Source organism: Symsagittifera roscoffensis, chromosome 10 (assembly GCF_963678635.1).
Source record: "Symsagittifera roscoffensis chromosome 10, txSymRosc1.1, whole genome shotgun sequence".
NCBI lineage: Eukaryota > Metazoa > Xenacoelomorpha > Acoela > Convolutidae > Symsagittifera > Symsagittifera roscoffensis.
In genome coordinates, this window is record NC_087071.1 from 18150014 (window position 1) to 18166617 (window position 16604).

At 39.0% G+C, this 16604-nt stretch overlaps 1 protein-coding gene across 2 annotated transcripts in view; it reads right to left on the minus strand.

Moving 5' to 3' along the window:
* LOC134855341 (MBT domain-containing protein 1-like) overlaps positions 1-16604 on the minus strand; it is a 144065-nt gene that overhangs the window by 18951 nt on the left and 108510 nt on the right. For both annotated transcript variants that reach the window (XM_063871841.1, XM_063871839.1), the window contains exon 2: positions 2213-2303. In XM_063871841.1, coding sequence (XP_063727911.1) covers positions 2213-2261 — 49 coding nt within the window. In that variant the 5' untranslated portion in view covers positions 2262-2303. The remainder of the gene's footprint in view (positions 1-2212; positions 2304-16604) is intronic.

Here is a 16604-nt window from a genome sequence, read left to right on the forward strand (position 1 = left end):
CAAAGAGTGGAATATGTCAAAATTCGAGAAAATTTGTCACATTTAAATCGACCACAAAAATGTGATTTTTTTACAGGTGAATAATGCGGAAGGCCTAAACCAATCCCCAATCAAGCAAAAACCTATCGAAAATTTTCGGCAACGAATAAATGACTAAGCACACATGCTAAGCGCACACATTGAAATAGCTGACTAGAATAGAACTGTGAGGTTGTGAGAATAGAAAAAAATCTTATACAGGCTGTAAAATGATTTGATACCACTTGCTTAAAAACATGCCAAAAATTATGTACCTTATTCCAAATTGGAGTAAAATTAGATCGCTTGAAAAAAGGGCTACCTTAGGGCTTTTACAAAGGCAGATTGCCTAAATACGAGCATGAAAAGAACCATTGTCCAATTATTGACCTTAATAAAAGATTCAACCAATCGACCTAAATTTAAAAAAAAAATCAAGTTAAACACTTCTATTGAGAACGTTTTTGTTGACCAACCAAAGGCGTAACTCGGAGGCTGGTTATTTAAGGTTAACTTAGCTAAGCCATGTTTACAAGAGCTCATCCTTCAAACTGTAGCACAGATCATATCACTACCCCGATCTCAAAAACCGTTCAAGATTATAGTAGTAGTAGTAGAACAGGATTTAGGGTTGTTATCCCATGGGTTTGCACCCAAAATGTAGTTTTAGTGTTAATGAGTTCTGAGTTTTCCATTTGGGTTACAGTTTCCACATGGACACATTATTCGCCATGTGCAGCTGTCCATTTCTGAGTATCTTTCGAAGAATTTCCAAAAAATTTCCGCTTTGTCAGATTTCTGTATGTCAGTTAACTGTTTTGAGGTATGTCGAATTATGACATTGTAAAGTGCTGGGCATCTAATGAAGCAGTCTGAGTTGGTTTTCTTAAGGCGAGTTTTCGGTATTTGATATTCGTTTCTTTCATTTTGTCTCGTTGAGCTCTTGGTGTTTTCGGCATATTGGTTAATGTCAATTTCGTAGTTATTGCGAACTATAGAAATGAACAGAAGGAGGTCGTGCACTTCAATGTACAGAGACAGCCGTAGCATTCTTAATATTTGTAGTCTACACTTATATGGGATATGTGAGTTAAGCATCCATTTGGTCGCCGTTCGGTGAACCTTTTCAATTGCTCGGAGGTTTGATTTCGAGTAGTGCGTTACTGACGCGCCATAAACTACAATTGGGACTACATATCCCGTGTAGACATTTAGCTTAGAAGTTATAGGACAGTTTTTAGAGAGGTTACGCTTTAGTGAGTAAAAAGCCGATAGCGACTTCTGATTAGCGCGGTTAGTTTAGACGATTGCGATCAAACCGCTCACCATCTAGCAAGAAACGATCCAACCGCTCAAAATTGCAAAAAACAATCAGCCCTATACAAGCCTAAACTTCTAACCTACCACAAAACCGAAATATAAGGCAAAAAGCGACCTTAAATGTTCTAGGGTCGAAAAAAAATAGTTGTCAAGGTTGATTACGTCTCGTACAAAGTCATATTTAAAACCACTCAACACTCTTTTTGAAAAAAAGGCCCATTCTCTAGCATGATGTTGGGCGTAATAATCTAATAAACCGCTCAAACCTTGCTTGAATTTAGGCTATAAACCTCAACTGGAATACTTAAAAATAACTTTTCAAAAACACCATTTAACAGTTTTTGAGCTTCTAGAATTTGTAGGTTTAAACCTAACCGATTGTAACACTTTGGTCATTATCTACTTATTCGCGGACTGAGACGCTCATTATTATTATGTCAAACACGAGAAACGATAAGTCGCTTATCACGAACTAAGATTCGATGCATACAAAATCGAAACTGATAAAACTTTGAGCGGCATTTCATCTATTTTACACTTCATCAATCATTTATTTGTAGAGCCAAGGGAACGTGAACGCAGCCTAGTATAAGTAACTTTCTAGACCGTTAGCCTCATATAAGGACATCTTTTGAGTTTCGTTCAACTCCGGTTTATTCTGTGCAGGTGTTAGTTTTCTCTATCTGGTTGGCTTGATTCCCAATCATCTGACTCCCTTAACTATCCTTCACGTTATACTTTATTTTTCCCTAATTTATGGACATCCTTTGGTGTTTTGACTGGGTGAATTGATGAAAGACTAGGTTATTAATTTCGGTTACCAAAATAATTTCTGACCTGATTTATTTTATCGACTGAAAAAAAAGAGACTCACTGGGTTTTGTAAAATGAGAGAAGTTGCAGCTAGGTGGGCAGTAAGTCATAGCTAAATTAGAACCAAACTATAAACAATACGCAATAAATCTGAAACAAGACATCATTTCAAGAAACAAAAAAGTCAGGTCCCAGTAAGCTTCTATGTTTTTTTTGGAATTACAGAAACGAGAGACGGTTCGCTCAGAGTTTGAATAGGAATGTACCAGTAGAGCTACAAAATGCATCAACAATTAATTTGAAAGTTTTTCGGTAATCAGAAGGTCAAAAGTATCATAGTAACCGAGGTTACAGTCATGAGTCCCTTCATCATGTATTCTAGTCAAAATCCTTGGAATTTTCTAGATATGGAAGTGATAATGATAAAAGAAGATGTCAAGTGTTTAAGTCCTTTTCATTTAAAATCGATACGGGTTACGCTTCTTCAATAAGAACACGCAACTCGACACGAGATAATATAATATACAAGTGTTACAAGTAAAAAATTTCGTCGAAAGTTATTTTGTCATTTATTGTTCCGAGTACGCAAGCGGCGTTCGCAATCTGTATTGCCAGGGAGATTCTCTGTTTTAAAAAGCTGCCTGCTCTGGGTTCCTCAGTGCATATGCTTAGGTTCTTACAAAGCTTGCTCAAAAAAACTTCTGTGCTGGGGCCGGCCGCGCCCTGAATTTCAAAAGCTAGCGGTTGAAAAAGATATCCATCATTTACAAGATCTTTATATATGTAAATTTTTCGCTCTTCCGCTTCAGCGGCAGCCGTACCAGGGTTACAAACAGACCCGGCATTAATCCTACAAGGGGCTAAGGAGTCTACTACCGTTACATCCCACAAGAGCTGCTTACCATCAGCCCATGGAACGAGCGTCAAACCGTCTGGTCGCTTCTGATCGTTCCTGTAGAGGTGTCGTGGTTCTAAAACAGACGGAATGTGAGTAGATGATAGACTCTGCTTTATAAGGGCATTCAGGTTTGAATGCCTAGAGAATCTCCCTGCACTTTTGAGGCAAGAAAGACCATGCCAACCATCCTCGGTAACGTCTTTTCCGCACACGCATTTATGCCGTTCGCATATTTTTGATCCTAATCGAAGTCCTATCGCAATTCTGAGTTGTTGGTTCGACAGTTTTAACCTTAAATTTTTGCAGGGGATGACGTTCAACCATTGGGATCCAAATCTATCTTGGAACGCGTTGAACCTTTTCACGTCCGTTGGTTCGAGTCGTAAAATCAAGTCTGCAATTTCGCTGTCAAAAATTGGCTCCGTCCAATTTTTTTGGATTTCATTTTCCGGAGCCATTTCAATTTTTCCAAGGTCAAACCACCGTTTAAGCGCATCATCATAGGTTCCATCCACATGCTCCAAACCAAAGATTTCGCTCAAGGCATCTTTCGCTCCTACTGCTGAGGCTAAGAAAGCGGGTAAAGCGAGTAGACGAGCGGAAGAAACGCCCAAGCCACCTTTGGCTGCCGGGAGAACTGCTTGTAAAAACTGGTTATTATCCATTTTCACGTTAGTGACCTTGCATAACGAATTTCTTAGTAATTTATCGTAGCGTTCCAAAAAATCATTTTGCAAAAAACAAGGGCTCGTACGCAAAAAATATAGGAGTTTTGGCATGCTAAAGCAATTTTTCAGGAGGTAAAAACCATAATGGGCGTCTAGTTTGTCAAGGACATCCGAGATTTTTTCAAGCTCCCTAATTTTTTCGTCGAGTAATTCTTTTCGGCAAAGTTCGCCGATTGGAGATCCTAAAATGAGGAGTTCTTCTTTTGTTTTTATTTACTTATCACTGGACACTGGGTGGGACTACACTCTGGACGGCTGCCGACTTGCTGTGTTCACCATCCCAATTTCCAATCAACTTTTATAGAACTCAACACGCGATTGAAATCAAACCCCTCTATTATTTGAGAGGTAGAAGGATAGAAAGACACCTTAAATTTTTTTAAATCAACAGATTAAAATTGTAACATTCGCCCAGACATTACAGTGACGAAGGGTACGGATCCGCTCCGGATGTCCTACTGGACGTTCCCTCCGTATGACCTCTCTCGCATAAGCGTCTTATCGTGCCTTGTTACCACGGTAAGATGCTTCGTATTTCTCGTGTTTTTTTTTCAACTGATTTTCGTCTGATTAATTCGTTTGTCTCTTTTTTTTCCGTCCAAAATGGCCCTTTCTTGCATTTTAAAGAAATATTATAGCTCCAATAGAAATATTGAACAATTTAACTTCTCGAATATTCCAACCCTCCTTTTAGTAACAAATTCCCTGTTCAGGTCTCTATCATCTTTTTTCGTTTCCATCGGCGGGTTTGACTGTGCCAATCCGGGGGAATGGCACAAATACAACTAAACCTTTCTATGAAAATTTCTTTATTTCTATTGGATATAAAATCATGATTGGATATAAAATCAAGATTCGGTTAAAATATGAATACAAGGGGCAGTCGTGGTGGCCCCAATAGTCAATGTTGAATTGTTGAAAACATTGGTCACGACGATATTTTCTGGATTACTTATCACTGGACACTGGGTGGAACTACACTCTGGACGGCTCCCGACTTGCTGTGTTCACCATCCCAATTTCCAATCAGCTGAGTTCATTCCAATTTTATTTATTTATTTTTCTTATTCTCTATACCTTATGATCAAAATAGTAGGTGCAAGTTCTCTTTACCATTCCATCAATAAACTTGAACAATCGGAACAAGATGAGCTTGCTGATCCTGTTCACTCTTTCCCTGGACTGAATCTTGACCCTAGCACGTCAGATTACTGCCTCGATTATTTTACATCAAACCCTCTCAGGAACAGCAAAATTTTTCTCTGGTACGATTTATTAAACAACACAATAACATCGCACCCGAAAAAAGGCAACATACCCCAAACAATCGAAGAACTGATTGCAACCCTTAAGACTATTCCAAACCTCTCTTGCGTCGATACTGTCAACGCAAAGGTGCTCCCTACATATTCGACGATCTTCTACATTCATTGGACTGTTACGTCATCGATGTGACCAGGCATTTCGGGACCCGACATTTTTCAAACCCGAAACCCGATTACCCGATAAGCTAAAACCTGAACCCGAACCCGACGGTTTCTTCAAACCCGAACCCGAACCCGACATTCATTTCAAACCCGAAACCCGGCCCGAAACCCGGCCCGAAACCCGAAAAAGATCTCAAAACCCGATTACCCGACCCGATACCCGACATGCCCGATTTTCAGGTAGATTAAATGGTATGAACGTTGACGCAATAAATTTGATGCGTTTTTAGAGTGTAACTTTCTCTTACAGTGAACAATAAAAATAGCTGTAAAAACAATATTTATGCAAATGTTCGCACATATTCGACGGTCTTGAGATAGAAGTCGAAGTCCTTCGGTATTTCTTTCTTTTGCAGCTCTAGTATTACTTCGTAAAATGGTTTCAACACCTTAACTAAACAGTCTAAATGTTGCCAATCAAAACGTCGTTCGTGGTAAAACTTTTCCACTGACCCGCGAAGTTTGAGAAAACGTTCTAGCATCAAATAAGTGGAGTTCCATCGTGTTTCGTTGTCAAGGACAACATCTAGTTCTGATTTCTGGAACTGTTTTTGCATAAACATGAAGGTTGCATTATTGTTGGGTGTGCGGATGTCTTTTACAGCTTGTCGTATTTCATTCACAAAATTGGAAAAATCAAACGGTTCGATGCTACGGGTATTCCATGTGTCAAAGTCTTCATCGGCCTCGTCGGTGTCGTTCTCGTTGTTGCTATATTCATTCAAAATACACTTTTGCAACGAACGCACTTCCGCGCTTCTGTTTTCTTCTTGTCAATGAAACCGCACAGAAACTTGTCTTTCAACTTTGGATTTTTGGTTTCAAATATCTGCCACTCTTCCTTCATCGTACAATGCAATCGCGTTCAGAAATGAAATAGAAATAAAAATTAAAAAAGTAAAAAACCTCAAACAAAAGAAAAATTGGGAAAGTTTTTGTCGAAACCGAAAACAGCAAACAAAAGTCGGGTTTTAGAAATCCGACATAATTGAATACCCGAACCCGAACCCGAACCCGAAAATTTGTTGAACCCGAAAATCGACCCGAAACCCGAAATTTGTCTCAAGACCCGAAAACCCGACCCGATACCCGAAAACCCGAACCCGAACCCGAAATGCCTGGATGTGACCAAGCATATTATCAGTGCTTCCGAAAGAATTGACGAATCGTTAATTGCCGAGTACCGAAAACTGCACCAGGCTGCTGACATAGAGTCGAGGACTCTAGCTACTGTGCTGCACTATTTTCCCGACTTCAAAAGAATCTTCAAAACACGTGGCACGAAGCGTCGAACGGCTGCCGAGAAGCGCGGAGCTAAACGGCGAAAATTCTAAACAAGTACGCAAATCTGAGTCCTAAACCTTAATATTTCAACAGGCGTTCTCATCGAGTCTCTGGCTCTGAGTCCCTTTTAAGATTTTAAGATTCTAAACATAAAAACCGAAATCGGGTCAATTCAGTCTCTGATTCTTGTAGTACGTGCTGCGAGAAAATCTTTAAAAATGAAAGCTTTTTCGACTGCTTTTGCTGTGGCTGTCGAATGCACCTGAATGAAGACTGCACTGGTCTAAGTGAAGCCGCTGTCAATGGAGTACCAGCCTTAGGAAAAAATGCTCTATTGATATGAAACAAATGCGTTGAAGAAAAACGTCAAGATAATTTGACCCAAGCTGCCCATGAAACTACAACCTCAAAAGAACTTCGAGAAACTCAAATGAAAACCCTGGAAAACGAAATGACTGACCTCAAAAAAACAGTGATCGAATTCAAAACGCTGCTAAGCACAAAACAACCTGATTCAGATTATCCAACCCAACCTAGCTCGATTGCCAGTCGCCAAAAACCGCCAGCGCAACACGCCGAGGAACTCGATGGCACTCGCATACGAGGAATCCCTGAATCAATGGAGAAGGAAGCAAGATTTCGCCAAGAACACGATCTCGCCGAAGTTCAAAAAGTATTGACCCATATGGATGTCAATGCCTCAATATGCGATGTCATACGCCTGGGTCGATTTGACGAGAACAAGATAAGAACAATCCTATTAAAAGTGCCCAATGCATACCAACGACGAATGATATTGCTATCTGCGACGAAACTGAAACACTCCCCTCAACCAATTTTCCTCAGCCGACAACTGACGAAGGAAGAAGCTGATCAAGAAAACCTTGCCCTCGTCAGAAGAAGGCAACTTATCAGCGACAAATCTGTAGACAGAAAGGACATAAGAGTCCACGATGCAACTCTGTACATTCGAAAAGGTGGTAAGTGGATAAAAGAGAAATTCCCAGATCCCGAAGCACCCAATTGACTAGCAGCGACGATGAATATCCTTGCTTACATTGTCAGAAGTATTCTTGAGTATCAACGGCGGACAACCTTCTCTAATGCTGTCCAAGTAAAAAACGCTTATCAAGTCATCTGCCTAACTGAAACCTGGTTGACAGATAGCATTTCTGACAAACTACGTTATCCACCGAAAGAGCAGACCGAGTGACAAAGGCTTGACAAAACATGATGGCGTACTCATAGCAGTAAACCGTAACATTCCAAGCAGCCAAATCAATTCCGCGTTTCAAGATTGTGTTACCATCCGCATATCACTGAACAAGCCGATTTTAATATGCTGCATCTACAGCGCTTCTTCAAACAGTACCTTCACATGGGGAATCTCAGATCTAATCGAACTCCTAAAATTCCTGAGGCGTAAGCAATTTGAACAAAGTGCAATTTGTTCGTATATAGTTGGAGATATAAATTTTAACTGTACTCACTGGCCGTCAATGACTTCAACTTCTCTAGATGAGCAGTCAATCCTTGACGAACTCAGTGAGTCAAACTTCCAACAACTAATAAAAACCCCTGATGGAATATCACTAGACATTCTCCTAAGTAACAAACCGCAATTTGTCACCAGCGTAAAACTTGATAACCGTCTGAGTAGTCTATTCAGTTCCGACCATTTGCCACTCCGTGCCAAAGTCTCATTTGACTACCGCCCTGTTCATAAAAAAACACCAGCCATCAAACAAAAACTAGATTTTCGCATTTTCGCGTACAAGAAAGCAAAATGGGAAGAAGTGAATGAATTCATTCGTCAACACCCCTTCCAACCATTTTGCTTAAGCAACGTTGAACTGATGCTCCATAATTGGTACGAGTGGTTATACGAAATACTATAGGACCTGCTACCTATCACTACAAAACACAGGTCTGAACTAGCTCCTTGGGTGGGAAGCGATTCCTCCAACCTTATCAAGAAATTAAATACACTCCAACTTAAAAATCAGCGAAAACCTACCCCATCGAACGAAGGCAAAATTGAAAATCTGCAAACTGAATTAACACTGTTCCTTCAAAATGACCAGCATCTCCACAAAATAATGCTTTATGAGAATAGGAAATTTAGCGAAACACAACGATATCTGAAATCGATCACCAAGTCTCGCATGATCCCTTCAGAGATCTTCCTAGATCAAAAAATAGCCAAAACAGACGCTCAAAAAGCTGAACTGTTTAACATATATTTTCAATAGTTTTCACACGAAAGGCCAACGTTGGGAAAGCAGAACGACAAGATAACGTTCTTCTGAACAGTATCAATTTCACAATCGATGAAATAGACGATGCCCTGAACGAGCTGCATGTAATTAAGGCAAATGGACCAGACATGATCGGTAATACTCTTCTGAAAAACCTCTCAGAGTCACTACCAAAATCACTTCACTTACTGTTCAACTTGATTGAAAATAAAGCGATATTTCCAACAAAATGGAAAATCAGCGAAATCGCACCAGTTTTTAAAGACGGGGATAAACAAGACGTATCAAATTACAGACTGATCAGCCTGTTCTCAGCAGTGTCAAAACTGCTTGAGAAACTAATATTTGATAAACTGGCCCCAATTGTCTACCCAACCCTAACACCAGACCAATACTGTTTTAGACCTAAACGATCGACGATAACAAACCTAATAGAGTATCTACACCAGATATTTAGCTGCCTAGATTCGCCAAACTGCAACTACCTGAACACCATCTACTTGGACTTTCAAAAAACTTTTGACAAATTCTCGCACGGAATCCTCATGGAGAAATTATCGACTTCTGGAATTGGAGGAAATTGTTTACCTCTGATATGCAGCTACCTCTCGAACAGGAAGCAAACAGTGAGGCTGAATGACACAATTTCCGGAGAGCTGGAAGTCTTCAGCGGCGTTCCCCAGGGCTCTATACTCGGGCCGCTTCTCTTCCTAGTCTTCATAAATGATCTACCGTCCTGTGTCATGTCCGCAACATTTGGTTATGCAGACGACTACAAAATTGTTGGAGACAACCCTTTAACTCTCAGCATAGATGTTAGGAGACTTTGGAGTTGGTGTGAGGAAAACTGCATGTCAATGAACCTGACGAAAAGTAAGGCCCTCTGTATCAAAGGATCAGCTAAGATTGCACTCCCCAGTTACAGCTTCGAAACCACTGAAGTAATGAAAGATCTGCGCATCCTGATAACCGACACGCTCTCTTGGACTCAACACGCAAAAAAGAGGGCTGAAAAAGCCTTAAACGCTCTCTTCGTACTCGAAAGGAATCTCTCAAAGGCGAATTTCGCGACCAGAAAAAACGCATATATCTGTTACGTTGTGCCAATTCTGTGCTACGGTTCAGCTATCTGGAAATCATCAAAAGGTGACTAGGGAATCATAGAAAGTGTGCAGCGGAAAGCGATCTCGTGGATTTTCATGACAAGCAATAGCCAAATCTCCTATAAAGGCAAACTCGTGAAACTTAACATCCTTCCTTTGTCTCTATACTAAGAGCTTCATGTTGGACTGCTGTTTGGAAAAATACTAGCTGGAAAAGTTGACATCGATTGGAGAAGCCATGTAAGCGTCACTGACGTTGGAAACCGAAGAGCTCAATTGACACGAAATTTCGTCTGCAAACAAATGCGTCTGAGGAAGTGCGAGTCGGATTTCTAGTTTCGGGCATGTCGTCTCGCTAATCTGTACAACGAATACTTTAAATGTGACATTTTGTTTGAACCAGAATGCAAAAACAGACTTCTAGGAATGTACACAAAATTTTTCAAAACTCGCTACAACGAATCAGACACATGCACTTGGCGCATTTTATGCGAATGCAACAACTGTAGAGACCTGAGGAAACTTACACTTATAACTGAAAACTAAACTTTGAACAATATAATGACTGGGTTTTATGCGAACCCTTTTTGTTTTAAATTCCTAAATCCTTTGTTATTATTATTATTAATAATGGTGCTTTTTCGATAAAAGTAACCCGGCTTGAGAAAAATTGAACCATACGTCAAAGTGTGGCGTCAAAAATACGGCAAAATTCTATAGCATTTGAGAAGTCAAATCTCTTGCGAAAAAAAAATTACGAGATTTCTCCGATGAGATCGACAAAAGTAAAGCAGAACTATTTTCAATGTTCTTATCTTCTATGTATACAAAGTCGACAACATTCATTGAAAGGGACAGTGGCAATGATGGTGTAAAACTATTTAATTCTGTCAAGTTTCTGAAAGAGGAAATTATTGATTTTTTCATGGATTTGGACATAAACAAGAGTAAAAGACCTGACGAAATTTCACCGATACTGTATAATATACGCAATAAATCTGAAACAAGACATCATTTCAAGAAACAAAAAAGTGAGGTCGCAGTAAGCTTCTATGTTTCGAATTACAGAAACGAGAGACAGTTCGCTCAGAGTTTGAATAGTAATGTACCAGTAGAGCTACAAAATGCATCAACAATTATTTTGAAAGTAAATCTTAATTTTTATAGACCTCAACACGCGATTTACATCAAACCCCTCTATTATTTGAGATGTAGAAGGATAGAAAGACACCTTAAAGTTTTTTAAATCAACAGATTAAAATTGTACCATTCGCCCAGACATTACACAGTGACGAAGCAAAGAAAAAAAACCTATTGACAACTGGCAGGCGTTAGTTACCCTAGTTCTACTCGTTTTTAACGGTCTAGACCTAGCCAGTTAGTTTTCTGGTCTGTATAGGGCTAAGTACAAAGTTACCACTTTTACGCCATCACTCAAACGATTTTTGATCAGCTTTCGTTTACATGCAAAGTAACCACATAGCTGAGTCTCGGATCCCCAGACTACATGATTACTCTTGTAATTGTAAATTGGTAAATTGTACGTCTTACAAAGACAAATATGAAAAATATAATTAAAGTGTTTTTTTACGGGTTGTGTTAAGATTCAGTCAAGCCAAGAGTCTTGGCACATAGAAGCGATGTCACATTGGCTTGGGCGGCAACCTGATAATGATGAACCTTCCAGGTAAATCCTGGCTTTCTGGAAGGAGATGCAGTGTCGTATGTGATCCTCATCAACGATCTGGAGCCTACAAAGCCGGCAGACACAGTCCATATACATTTTAAACCCTTTTTCCTGTACAATATTATATATTTCGCAATTATAACATCCAATTTTAGTGCATATAAAATTATGACATCCCGATGTGTAGTATAACGCAAAGATACGTCTATGTCGCGTGTTGGCCCTGCCTCAGGCCAAGGTAATCATTGAAGTAGAGGTTATCAAGAAGGAGTCTCGTGGAGCTGAAAACAGAGATTCCAGCCCATTTTTTTGAAAGATTCCAGCCCGGGTTTGATTACTATTAACAACACGGCTGGAAAACCATAATTTACTCTTTTCTCTTTTCTAACTACTCATACTCTGAAATACTATACAATATGGAGTTCATTAAATCGTTCAGGGCATTACAGTAGGTAAAAATATGTTTTTAACAGTCTCCAACAAATTCCAATAGTCTCTGGGCACCTGGCCTCCAACTCCGTGTTCCCCCGGGGATAACGCCATCTTCCCAATTTTGTGGCACGGGGGGTACGGATCCGCTCCGGATGTCCTACTGGACGTTCCCTCCGCATGATATCTCTCAGATAAGCGTCTTATCGTGTCTTGTTACCACGATAAGATGCTTCGTATTTCTCGTGTTATTTGTTCAACTGATTTTCGTCTTATTAATTCGGTTGTCTGCTTTTTTTGTATTTTCTGTCCAAAAGAACCCTTTCTTGCATTTTTGAGAAATAACTTAGCTCCAATAGAAATATTAAAAAATTTAATTTCTGGAATATTCCAACCCTCCTTTTCATAACAAATTCCCTGTTAAGGTCTCTATCATCTTTTTTCGTTTCCATCGGCGGGTTTGACTGTGCCAATCCGGGGAATGGCACAAATGCAACTAAATTTTTCTAAGAAAACTTTTTTATTTTTTTGAATATGAAATTATGATTGGTGCTTTTTAGATAAAAATTGATCCATACGTCAAAGTATGGCGTCAAAAATACTGCAATTTTTTGAAGCATTTGAGAAGTCAAATCTCTCGCGAAAAAAATTTACAAGAATTTCTCCGATGAGATCGACAAAAGTAAAGCAGAACTATTTTCAATCTTCTTATCTTCTATGTATACAAAGTCGACAACATTCATTGTAAGGAACAGTGGCAATGATTGTGTAAAACTATTTAATTCTGTCAAGTTTCTGAAAGAGGAAATTAATAATTTTGCATGGATTGGACATAAACAAGAGTAAAAGACCTGACAAAATTTCATCGATACTGTATAATATAAGGTGCACTCTCTTTCTTATTTTTTATCAGTTATTCAAAATGATTCGAAACAGGCAACTATAGAACATTTTTTTAAAAAGCAATAAAATAAAAAAAAAACTACAGACCGGTTTTTCTTATCAATATTTTCGAGAATATAGCAAGGATTTTTTTAGAAGACGCTGTGATGATTACCATGCTTTTCTTTCATGCAGCACAGTTTGGCTTTGGTAAAAGAGGATCAACGATTCTCCAATTAATCATCTTTTTGCGAAAAAAATACCAGGCCTTGAAAGTCAAATTGATGTTGCTATGATCTTTACTGACTACAATAAGGCTTTTGACAGTGTGGATTGAGGTCTGCTTTTTAGATAAAACTATGAAACTGGAATCAGAAACAAGCTCCTCAAATGAATCGAATCAGTTCTGATAAATCGTGTACAAGTTGCGCTCACGAACAGAGTGTACTCATCACCAAAAAAGTTACTAGCGGTGTCCTGCGAGGGAGTATTTTCGGGACCCATACAGTTTTTTGTTTGTTTTTAACTACCTTAGGAAAACATGCGCACATTTATAACTTCTTTTTTTCCGATGTAGCCAATTTTTTAATCGTACGTTTAAGCTTTATAGATTTAAAAAGTGATTTAAATGTGTTGTACGACTGACCTGATAGAAACAACATGCCTTTCAATATGGTTAAATGTTTCCTAATCAAAATGTGCAGAAGGTAAATCAACTGCTTTTCGGAAATGAACTGAATAAAACCGAGGAAACCCAATCTGAGTTGGGTATGATGCTTCCCTGCGCTTTAAAATGGAGTTTGTTTATAAATTAGGTTTGCTTCAAAGCAATTTGTTTTTTTTTTCATATGATAAAAAGAAGCGTAATCAAATCTCGGAAAACAGCAAAACTGGTCTATGATCATACCAAAACTCACGCCTGCAAGTCCCTGTAATCGATTGAATACTTGTAATTTTATGGAGCTTGAAAATGTTTCAAGGCGTTTAGTTAAATGGATAATACCGCAAATGGACTGGTACAAAACATCACTAAAACCGCTGCCAATCTACATAAAGATTAACAACCTACTGCTGCTATCAAAAAAATACGACGCTGACATATAAGACTTATCATCATATTCAAGTACCTCGCGTATTTGTATATTTCAGCTCCAGAGGCCAAACAAGAAAACTTTTGGAGGACGAATTCTTTTAACAAACGTTTCGGCTAAAAAGTGCAATCAAAATTGTTGTGAGAGAAACAAGCAGACTGAAAAACTAATATTGTGATTAATTTGATGAAACTTTGAGAAGGACTATGAAAAAACGGAACAAACGCACATAGATAATAGCTTACGATTGCACATTAAACGACTGTAGAAGAAAAACTTCACCATAAAACAAACAACTGACGGCGGAAACCCCTTGTGTTATGCGAAAAAAAAAGCCCTACTACTACTAATATATAGATACAGTGTTTTTTTAGCAGGAAAATCTGAAAAAAAATTCACAATTGAAGAAAAATTCAGTCATTTATTTCGTGATATTTAGTTTTTGATGTTCCATATTTCGATAGTGGAGTAAAGAGGTGGACGCTAGAAATCAATCTGATCTTATTGAACTTGAATTATCCCATCAAAGTGATACAAAGCCTTGAGAAGGAATTTACATGATCACATCCAAAATATGTTTATCTACATCAAGTCAACACACAACATGCTACAAATGGCGTCATACCACATCGCTATAAGACTCTGACATTCTTAATAATCTGCATTATTAAGATATGACCTAAGATAAAAATCGGTTTTCCGACTTCCAATGATATTTCTCAAATTGGAACTTTTTCTCCTGTGTTTGAAAAGTGTTAGGACGCAGGACGGTCCTGCCAACCAACCAGCTTAAACCATACTAAAAAGTAACGTCTTGTTCCTTCTGGGTTTTCAGTTGTTATTGGTCCTGAATACTTAAATTAGGAAACTCTCTGGTTAGAAACAACAACGAAGTAGCCACCCTCTTCGAGAGACTATTCAAGTTTTTTCAAACCACAACAAAGCGAACGGTTCTCTTACATGGTCAAAAAAATCATGCAAGCTGGATTACTCTGAAAGAGCTCCACTGAAGCCTTCCTATATAAGAAGTAGGTGTTTTTAAAAACACAAACAAATTTACAGCGCCAACTCGTAGTAGCAGAGTTTTTATACCCAAAGAATCTAAGTTTTTCATCAAGTTTCGTTTTATGCTTAGCTAGCTCGTTTGTTCACTTTAAAAATCTACGCATGAAGCAATTTTGAGTTTTTCTCCTTCTCTTTTTGGGGCAATCTATTTCCATCTTTTCTATTGTTTTTGTCGTTTAGAAGTTCTAGAATTTCCAAATTGTTTCAAATCGTCGTTGTTTTTTTCTCTTATGACATGGACTCTGCGCTCTCGTTCACAGCGTCTTGCAGTACGTCAGTTGCCATCCTTACGCTGCTGGAAACAGTCCTCCAACATTTTTTCTGTTCTAACCTCTGTTTGCAACAGTGTCGCGTATCGACAGTAGTTTCTATATATCCGCAAAAGCTGTTGTGATGGCGCAACGTCACTTTTCATTCTGGGTTGTCTTTCAAGGTTTCTTCTTTCTGCCTGCCGTCACAACCAATTTGTTCGAGGCTCCTTTCAATGTTGCTTTCAGTGCGTTCAGATGGGTCACGAAAGCTCGCTTGAAAGCTTCTGATCCGATGTCCAGTTGGAACTAACTGTACACTCTGCCATTCTTCGACATATGCTTTTTAGCATCTTCGTACAACCAGGCACTCATGTCAGCTCTGAACCATGGCATTAACAGTCTTCTGATCAATATTTTTTTTAAATTTTCAATGGAATAAACACAATTTTACACATTGTTTCAGAAAACATTAAGCTTTCAGAGAGTCAAAATTTTCCAACTGTTTTTTGGTAGCCGCTTCTTGTTTATTGTTCTCCCTAAAATGAGCTTCCAGCCATCTAATTGCCATCATCGTTAGGGTTTTTACTATCGTCAATGGTTGCGATGAGTTTGGTCAACCATGTAGAGCAGACCCTCATCGTCGCTGAACAACACCAGATTCATAAGCGCAAGGTACCACCATGGTTGCATCAAACAGTGGTATGGGACTTCATCATGTGTCAGCCTCATGCTTCTCCAGTTTCAAAGCTCTGGCGCTTCCAGCAGGGTATCCACTTCCATTTTTATCCGGCGAACTGCATCACCTTGTCTACTGCCTTGTAATCCGTGTCTGCTCTTTTTTTAGCTTCTGCCTTTCAAAATAAGTGAAGTTCCCTTCGGCATATCCCATGAACTTCTTTTAAAGTATCGATTCCAAGTACCCTTAGTTTTTTCAGGAGCTGCGGAAAAAATCTTACTGAGCAACCTAGTAGACCCTTCTAACATCCTTACAAGTCTCAGAAACTTTGGCACTGAGAAGGGTTGATACACTTAAGTTCTAGAAAGTATGCTGGATATTGGCTTTTGCTCATAGGAGCCACACTTGAAAGCACTTGAAATCGTACACCAGATGGTCTATGCTACGCTTCACTTTGCTTGAGGTTCATTTCCACCTCGATCAATTCCCCTATCTTCTAATATATTTCCGCTCAGTCTGTAATACGTCTGGAAACACGTCTACACTGATGGCTGTGACTATCTCATGTTTTACTTCTAGATTCAATGGTGAATCCAGGGAAACAAAGTTGCTGT